This window comes from Nannospalax galili, unplaced genomic scaffold (genome assembly GCF_000622305.1).
Source record: "Nannospalax galili isolate Female #2095 unplaced genomic scaffold, S.galili_v1.0 scaffold175, whole genome shotgun sequence".
NCBI lineage: Eukaryota > Metazoa > Chordata > Mammalia > Rodentia > Spalacidae > Nannospalax > Nannospalax galili.
The window spans coordinates 1455879-1465254 of record NW_008336314.1 but is presented as its reverse complement, the minus strand read 5'-3'; the positions used below and the strand labels follow the sequence as shown (position 1 = coordinate 1465254).

At 43.3% G+C, this 9376-nt stretch overlaps 1 protein-coding gene across 1 annotated transcript; it reads right to left on the bottom strand.

Moving 5' to 3' along the window:
* Nucleotides 1-212: 212 nt before the first annotated feature.
* Dkk1 (dickkopf WNT signaling pathway inhibitor 1) lies at nucleotides 213-3910 on the bottom strand. The gene is made up of 4 exons (XM_008831095.2): nucleotides 3479-3910; nucleotides 3109-3271; nucleotides 1864-2007; nucleotides 213-1750 (listed from the first exon to the last, which is right to left on the bottom strand). Exons 1-4 carry the CDS (start codon nucleotides 3719-3721, stop codon nucleotides 1497-1499), a joined length of 804 nt encoding a protein of 267 aa, XP_008829317.1. The 5' UTR covers nucleotides 3722-3910; the 3' UTR covers nucleotides 213-1496.
* Between the last annotated feature and the right edge of the window lie 5466 nt (nucleotides 3911-9376).

Genomic DNA, 9376 nt, shown 5'->3' with positions numbered 1-9376 from the left:
CGATGGTCAGTCACTAGTATCCTCTGCTCTGAACCTAGTGTTTTGTGGTTTTGATGTGGACTTTCAGAATACTACAGAATAAATGAATTGGGAAGCTTGTTTTCTCCTTTCCCCAGTATAAACATCAAATTTGTCAGGAAAAGATGCAGAGACAATTTAAATTTCAGAACTATGAACTTTCTTTAAAGACATATGACCTATTTCCATCCCAATCCATACAATATAGGTTAAGCAAAAATTGAAATATTCAAATGACTAACATGAGGAAGTAAGTGGAGCATGCTAGGGTTTATGGTTGCTATTTAGTGTTATTTTTAAATCAAACTGATTGCAGCCATTCTTCCTTGCATGTTGCTGTATTTAAAATACTACAAATTAATTATTTGGCATAAAATTGGCATGCATTTTTTTTGGCTCTCTTTCCACAAATCCTTTTCCTCATTCTGTTGATCATCAAGTACATTGGTATTACTCTTCTGGACTCTTTGTTTCTTCCAATAAGTATTGATCACTTAGATAATTATGAATTTATTGGGAACTATTTTGTTGTTGCTGTCATTTTTTTGAGACAGTTCTCACTCAGCAGCAGAAGTTTGGTTGGATAGCACTAGGCAGCCCAGGATGGCTTTGAATTAATGGGCATTCCTCCTGCCTTGGCCAGCCTCTGGAAAGCTTTGATTACAGGCATGAGCCACCATACCTGGTAGAAAAGTATCTCTGAAAGTAGTAATGTCACCTTCAATCTCATACTATCATAATCATTTGGTTTATCAATGGAGAATACATACATGTTCTTTAGTTACTAATGGCCTCACCCATAGATGATAAATTCTGTTATCATTTTTAAACATGCCATTTTTTTGTTCTCCCAGAACATAGACACAGTTAGATACATCTAAGATCCCAAACCAAACATTTATCTATGCTTGTAGCATTTCATGATATTAAGTGATGAATTTTATTTCAAGGACTATCACAGCCTAGAGAGAAAGAATCTAAGCAGAGACAGAACATCAGAAAATCAGCTAATATTTTCATGTTCAATTTAGATACCTAGCACTGGTCATTCCAAGAGCTCCTTGCATCCTATATTCTAGAAATAAAATAAGAAAGGGCTATATATTTAGGATCTATAAACTGAAATGCCTTCAATTCAATATAGAACATTTTTCAGTCAAGTCAACCATCAGTGCGTACACAAATTTACATGACTAGAAAAAAGACAATGCAGCACCTCTAGAAAAATAATTAGAAGTTTTGTTGCATTTCCAGGTAAGTACCACACTGAGAATTTACAACACAGTAATTTACTGCAATCACAGGGGAGTTCCATCAAGAAACAAAGTTCTTACACTCCAGATTTTTGGAAGGTATTATCGGAATGCTTAAGTATAAACACAAAATTTGTACATCCTTAGGATTGAGCTGACAAAAGTCATAAAGGATTTCTATAGCATATATTAGATAAAGGAGTCCGTTGTATATGGACAGCTGGTTTAGTGTCTCTGGCACGTGTGAAGCCTAGAAGAATTGCTGGCTTGATGGTGTTCTTTCTGTATCCGGCAAGACAGGCCTTCTCCACAGTAGCAGCGCTGGAAGATCTCCAATCCATGGGAGCCTTTTCTCCTGTGCTTGGTGCACACTTGACCTTCTTTGAGGACAGGTTTACAGATCTTGGACCAGAAGTGTCTTGCACAACACAGACCAGTGGCACAGTCTGATGATCGGAGACAGACAGAACCTTCTTGCCCTGTGAAGGAGATAGAAAATTACAGTTACTGCTAAACCTCATTCGTCAAGATAATTCTAAACACACTTCTGAGGTGCTAACAAGAAAGACAGCCTTAAGGTCTTCTCATCTACCTTTGGTGTGATACATTTTTGAAGACAGTGTAGTTCTTCTGGAGTATCCATCCAAGGTGCTGTGATCATTTCCAAAGTTTTCAGTGATGGTTTCCTCAATTTCCCCTCGAGGTAAATGACTGTGGTCAGAGGGCATGCATATTCCTAAGGAAGCCAGAAATAGTAGTTAATCCCCAGGTTGGAATGTGTTCTAGTTAATGGCAAAGGCAAGAGCAATATGTTATGCATACACCAAGGTGAGGCACCTCACTGCAGTGTCTTTCCTTTAACCCTCTTTCCTAGTGTTAATGCAAAACTTCCCAGACGGACAGAAGCATCAATGATCACACTGGTTAGGCATGTAAAATGCTTTCCCACTAATTGTGGTGGTGGCAGCAGTGAGATTTCTATTTTAATATCACCCTTAGGGCAGGAAAAAGAAATACAGTCACTTAAAAATTAATCTCAAAAATAACTTCTCTGCCCTTGGTGCTATCTGGGCACCACCAGACTAGGTTGGAGGTGATTCCAGCTGTCTGGAAGATTGCAGTCTCACCCAACAGTTACTTCACTGTGTAATTTCTGTATTATAGCGAGTTAGCTCACCCTGGAGTGCTGCTGGGTTCTAGGAGGCTAGCCACCCTGCGGGTTTATTTCTGGAGACCTCTTTGAGACATTAACATTTTGTGGATCTGTGGTTGGGGAGAGGAGTATTTATTTTAAGGTAGTTGAGGGTGGAGGGAAGGGGAACAAGGCCTGAGGGGTGTGGGGGGACTGGGCTCTCTTTTAAAAAATGGCCTGCATAGATTTATTATTTTGGCCCCTGGCTGAAAAGTTTCAACCTCCAGGGACCATGAGAGAAAGAACAGCCTGACAAAGCCATGAGAGTGACAGTAAGAGAAATGGAACTTGTAACAAACTGTCAGTTCTGGTGTCCTCCTTTCAGAGTGGATGGCCTCCCATCCTCTTCTTCAGGTGACCTAAAAATAATTTCTTTATGGAAGGGTCTACTCAGGAAAAGCGCTGTTGGATCTCCGATCACCAAGGGACACAGAGGAAGATTAGGAAATCCAAGGTCTTAAAGTTTCTCTGCCTCCCAGAGAAGCACAAATCAATGGAGACATTGCAGGGGAACTTTGCACACCAAGCACTGGTTTGCAGGAGGTGCTGGTGCAGCATTGACAGAGCCACAGCTTTTCCTTTCCTTCCCAGGCACTCAAAGGCAGGATGGTTCCAGTCAGAAAGCGAGGGCAGTCAAAAACTCACCATTTTTGCAGTAATTCCCGGGACAGCACATAGCGTGACGCATGCAGCGTTTCCGGCGCTTTCTGCAGGCCAGGCAGATCTGCACGCTGGCGGTCCCTGCGCGGCTGGGACTGGCGCAGTACTCGTCCGTGCCGCATTCATCGTCCTCGGCGCAGGGGTAGGGCTGTGGGAAGGGAGCGCAGTGGTGAGCCGGCCAGGCGTCCGCTACCCAAACTATGGCCGGTCCTCCTCTCCCAGGGCTCTGGAAGCGCACTGCCCTCAGCGCAGTGATTCCAAACGCGCCCGGAATCTCACACACTCAGAACATTCGACTCCCTCTTCTCCGAGACCCCTGAGTCACAGCATCCTCGGATCCCGGAACCCCTCTCACCTGGTAGTTGTCAAGAGTCTGGTACTTGTTCCCTCCCTCGTACAGAATTCCCGGGGCCACGCTGACTGCAGAGCCCGGTTGCCCGGCAGCGCCGCCCAGCGGCGGGGGCAGATTCTTAATCGCATTGGAATTGAGAACCGAGTTCAAGGTGGCGCCGGCTCCAAGCAGAGGGACGCTGCAAAGAGCGGTGGCTACCAACATGACCACGACCCGAGCAGCTGCAGCTGCATCCAGAACCGTCATCTCAAAAGGACTCAAGTGGGATCAAGTCAGAAAAAAGGGAGGTCACTTTGCAAGCCTAAGCCCGGGGAAAGCGTGCTGGCGGGCTGCAAGGTCCGGTTGGCTGACCTCCGACGTGGAGTCCCGACTGCAAGCCGCGCAGCTCAGCGCCGCCACCGGCACCGCGGATGCCTTTATACTCCGCCAGCCAGCTTTCCCGGCCCCTCAGGGGGAGACAACAAAGCCGGGATGGGATTTCAAAGCGTTGGGAGGGGCTGCGAGGGGGTGTGTTTGTGTACCCGAAGGAGGGGGGGGCGGCGGGGGGGACGGGGACGGGACTTTGACACTCTTCACCTCGTCCCTCCCAAGCACCCTGGTCCAATTGCTCCAGCTCACCTTCCAGGGACCTTATCAGTGAGCATTAGAGTCGCGGACTTTAATAAACCAGATGTGAGGGGTGACTCTGGGCACTTGGGTGCCTTTGCCCTGCATCAGGGGTCGGATTATTTCTATCTGAAAAACTTTCTGGAGTTGAAAGGTGATCGTGTATATACAAACCATTTTATTTCCCTTTCCCTTACGCCAATACTCGCTTATTGTGTGCACAAATAATATTCATTATTAAACACAATCGGGCCAGCAATTCAAAGGCTTTGCGAAAGGGCCAGGTGGCTCCTATAACTTGCTGATTAACCCTTTAGGGTGGCGATTTGCAGATGAGGTTCTTGTCTTTTAAGTTTGTCCAGTTGCTCCCCCTCCCCGCCAATCCAACCCTCTCCCCACCACCAGGAGAAAATAATGTGCAAAGACAAGGAAATTTGCACATCAAACGAGGATGCGAAGGGAAGAACTAATTCTCTTTTGATGGCAAGTTTAGAAAGGAAGGCGAGAGACGCGTTTGGAAATTAGATCAGGGGTGGAGGGAAGAGGGAAATGGGCACCCGATAATCAAACTATTTAATGTGGTTCTTTGAATCTGGTCAGTCCCAGCAGTAGATGAACTTGATTAGGCAGACACGTGAGATCAAAGTGGCCCTGAGCCAGAGCGGACAGGGTCCCTGCGCCCAGTCAGTCCGCTTGCCGGGTTCCCGGTTCCCAGCGGTGGGTTAATAGAAGGAGATAAGAAAGCCCGAAGGCTTAGCGTCAGACTTCCTCATTAGTCTTTCATATCGGCCAGCTCGAGAGGCTTGCGTTTGATCCCAAATCAAACCTTAGGCAGGATGGACGAATAACCCTCTGGGAGATAACAGACTACCTCGTGGAAAAGGAGAGCAGAATGTGAGGCCGAGAATGAATTTGATGTGGTTTCAGTCGGTGTATAAAATAAAAACGACACTGATGTGTAAGACTCCTGTGCTTGTAATTAATCTAGAGAATAAGATGTAAGTTATCTTTGTTCTAACCATTGAAATTATAAAAGAGACAGTAACAGTATAACAAGAGATAAGAAATATGCATTGATTATTTATTTATTTATTTATTTATTTATTTATTTATTTATTTTGGTCTTTTTGAGACAGGGTCTCCCTGTAGCCCCAGCAAAATCATTTGATAAGTGTGAGGAAATAAACAATTACTCTGTGAGACTGGAAAGGAAGGAATGGTTGGAAATCATGGCTTAAGACACAAAGAGATATATTTATTTTGTGTTTACCTAGCTTCGAGTTATCTAGAAATATTCCCCCCCAGTACAACAATAATTTCTGGGAAGGCCCCCCAAATAGCCAATGACAGTCTTGAACAAATATAATTCTGAAATTGAGAGAAGAGGGGTATTTAAAAAAACAAAACAAAACATTTAACAGCCTGTTTTCTGGTTTCTTGAGTTTCAAAAGTGCCATCTAAGCAATTTTCAATGGTGCCTCTAAAGACATTGGTGTCCCCCTGACCTCAAACTCCATCTATCTTGAGAAATTTCCTGTAGTTTATTAATAGCTCTTCTAAAAAGTTTGAAATGGCTTAAATCCTACATAGTTATCTGACTTTTATTAGGAACCTGTACAATGGAGTAGCTTTAGAAAAACTGAAAATTTGGAAACAAAGGAGTTTAAAAATTGTTGTTTTAAGTAAGCATCAAAAACAATAATAGAAAAAGGAATAAGTAAATTAACAATGAAACAGGTATCCCTGGCCCAATATCGGACATTCTAGCTTACACACGTTCAGGGAGATTACTGGGTAGATGGATAAAGGAATAGGAGATTTTAGGAAACAGATTATCATTGCAACAAATTAAGAGCAATGTTAGTGAGTGCCCTTGTAAACAATCTGTAAACCCATTTAACTTGTATGACACTGGAAAGTAGAGACTGGATCCCCTGTTTATTTGAGGAGTGAAAATGTCTTTTCCTTGTCTTGTTATCCTATTTAAATCCTATTTAAGTACTTGCAGAAATACATGTATGCTGCACTAAAGGCCAACCCCTTTCCCTGTATTCAGAACAAACCGTCCATGATTAATACAGTTGATCTTAATGAACTTTTTTCATTAAGAACTTGGTTTCACAGATAAAAATTTGTGGGCTAGTTTTGAGTCTCCCTATTTTTCATTTTCCTTCTGAAAATGTGAATAGGTCAACTTCTGAGATCTTACTCTGTGCTAAGTACTGCACTTGGTGCTGTTTTAATGAGTGCACGTTTAAGGAGAGAGGAAGTAAGTACACAAATTATACAAGGAAGAAATTACATAGGAGAAATTTGCTTTCTCATTGCAGTCTATTCTTCATTTGAGAATTCTTTCCATGACTTAGCTTGCTCACAGGTACCAAAATCAGATGGTAAAGAGGTCAAGTAACATTCAGTGCTTTTTCCATGGTGCCTATTATTCAGTGTATATTGTCAGTATCTTCAAGGCAGGCACAGAGCTTTCTCAGAAAGCTCTCAGTCTCTAAGACACAATATCATGGGCACTGGGGAGGATTTATGTTCTTGTTTGGTTTGGCTTTTTGTTGTTGCTTTGGGGTTTATTTTTTGAGACAGTGTCTCTCAAAATGTGCACTGGTATGGGCGATGCCTGTGGAGGTAAGAAAAGGGCTTTGGATTTCCTGGAATTGAAATTCAGACAGTTGTTAGCCACCAAGTGGATTCTGGTTATCGAACCCAAGTCCCTGCAAGAGCAGCCAGTGCTCTTAGCTGATGAGCCATCTCTCCAACCCCAGCCTTCCTACTATTTTAAGTGATGGGCATAGGCATAGAATATTGGTCAACCTTTACGTCCATTAGGCAGGGGGACAAATACATTAAAAAAACAACTATGCTATTTGCAAACTACTTTTCCATCATATTTATTTGAGGGTCTTATTTTATTTCCCCTCTTTCTTCTCTTCCTCATCTCCCTCCTTCTTTCCATATTTCTCTTTGTCAAGTCAAAGAAAGTAGAGTTTTTTGACATTTAATTTTCCTTCATTAAGAAAACATTGATCAATTGGTGGGTGCTGCTAGATTTTTTCTTGATGCCAATCTTGAATTTATGGCAGGGACTTCTCATTCCTGATGTTTAATAAAATCATTATGACTTTCTCATTGGCTTTTAAAAGATTCTTGGTCTTTATGCTCTTCATGAAGTTAAAAGAACTTTCAGATCCTGCCCATATTATGACTCCCTGAAATGGTAAATTTTCTGCAGTACAAAGAGAAAGGTAGATTTGGTGATTACCTTTATTAGATCCATGGAGGAGGACAGCTCAGACAAATCCTGTTTCAGGAGAGTGTCTAATCCAGCTCAGAAGATCATAAAGCCCAGAATCTTGGGATGATTTAATTAGAAACTGGTTAGGATGGTACCCAACCCAGATAGCTGTCTGCATCTTTTCTGATGTTTTAACATGCAGAAAGATCTTTAGTGTATAGGTTCTAGGAGTCCAACTGCCTTTGAATAACACCTGAAGGACTTAATATTTCCAAACACAAAGATAGGCCAATGTCAGCAGAGGGCAAGACCTCTGCATCCTCTTACTACAGCCCCCACTGACTGTCATATATATAAGTCACCAGATCTAGAGTTACCAGATCTAGAGAAAATTGTTTTCCTCTGTGTCACTGGGTTCCTATTATTACCGTCTTTATAATATGGACATTCTCCAAGGGTTCTGATGACAAGGGCTCATACCACCACATTGGATGCTGGGGCTAGAAGTCTGCACTGGACGCTTGAGGCTGACAACTGTCCCCTTGTCTCTGTGGATCTTGTTGACTTTTCATTTATAAATGAAGGTGGGAGAGCCCCCTTCTGGCTACAAAACCTTCCTCTCTAAAGCTTGCTGCACAGGCCTTTGGTTTGGTGTTCAGGTTAAAGCCTTTAGGTTTTATCAACATATCATTACCTTGGATTTGCTAATTTTAAAGAGCCTAACATGTAAAGTTTTAGCCCCTGGAAATATGGTTAATTACTTGAACTACTTGATTTTCTAAAAGATGTTAGTATATGTGAGAAAGAGGGAAAAGTAAGAGAAAAGTAAAGAGAGAGGAGAGAGAGAGAGAGAGAGAGAGAGAGAGAGAGAGAGAGAGAGAGAGAAAGAGGAGGGGGGGAGAGAGGAGAGGAGGAAGAGAGAAACAGTAGGGGAGGAGAGAGGAGAGGAGAGGAGGGGGTAGGGGAGAGGAGAGATTTTTTTTTTCCATCACAAAACTTGTGCAGGGTTGTAGAGATGACATTTTGGTTGTTCTTTTTTATTGACTTTTTGCAAATTTCATGCAATATTTTTTTTATTATATTTAGCTTCCTTCTTTTATCTGCATCTTCTTACTACAGCCCCCACTGACTGTCATATATATAATACTGGACCCTGGTCAGGCTATCAAGAATCACACCTTTAAAGGAGTCTGACTCTCCTCGGATGGGGTGGGGTTTCTTACGCACACCCCCACGTCTATGCTGGGATTTTTGACTGGATTGAGTTTATGCATGCTGTCACTATTGCTGTGAGTTCCTGTGTGTAACTGCTCGGCTGACTGGAAACTATAGCGGTGGCTTTTCAACTATCACTGTATTTCAAACTGGTGAACTACATTAGGGCCTGAAGATGAAAAAGAGCAGATCTTGCAGATCTTGCAAAGCGACTGAACTAAGATCTTGGCTGGAAAGAGAACGATTAACTTTTGGCCAGGGAAGAGGAGGAACATATAATTAGTGCAAAGATTCTTCTCCTTGAGCTGGGTTCTGAACCCTAGCCTGCACACCTGGCTTCCCTGAGGCCCAGGAGAGCCGATAACCCTATGGCCCCGGTGCTCCGAGGGGCTGCAGTGCAGTGTGCAAGACGGTGCCAGCACACAGTAGGGTGAAATGAAGGTTATTTAAGGATTGTCTTTGATGAGCGAAGATCAAATGGCCCAGGGACCCGCGGTCTTAATCAGCCTTGAGTCGGGGTGGTATTTGAAGCGGCGGTCAGTAGGTTTGCTGCTCCGCGGACTTTGTGCTCAGCACATTCATTGAGCTGACCCGGTGCGCATAATCCTGGCGAAGTCCTGGTCTGAGCGCAAATCCCTTCACACTATACTGTTGCTGTTGGGCTGCTGTGTCAGTTCAGGGGCCAAGAAATACAGGGTCCTCGGACTTAATTACAGGAGGGAGGGCAGGGGGCAAGGAAAAGGAAACCAACTAGAAGATTACAGCTCTGAGGAGCCTGAGTTTACCTGGGTTCTGGAGGGAAGAATAATATCCCGCTCTTCAGCTGCCCCCTGGTG

Bases quoted from the DNA above. Each gene is read 5' to 3' on its own strand.
- Dkk1 (XM_008831095.2), bottom strand. From the start codon at position 3,721: ATGACGGTTCTGGATGCAGCTGCAGCTGCTCGGGTCGTGGTCATGTTG. The intron at 3,272-3,478 runs GTGAGAGGGGTT...CCCTTCCCACAG, and splicing joins AGACTCTTGACAACTACCAG to CCCTACCCCTGCGCCGAGGA. The intron at 2,008-3,108 runs GTGAGTTTTTGA...TGGCTTCCTTAG, and splicing joins CGGGAATTACTGCAAAAATG to GAATATGCATGCCCTCTGAC.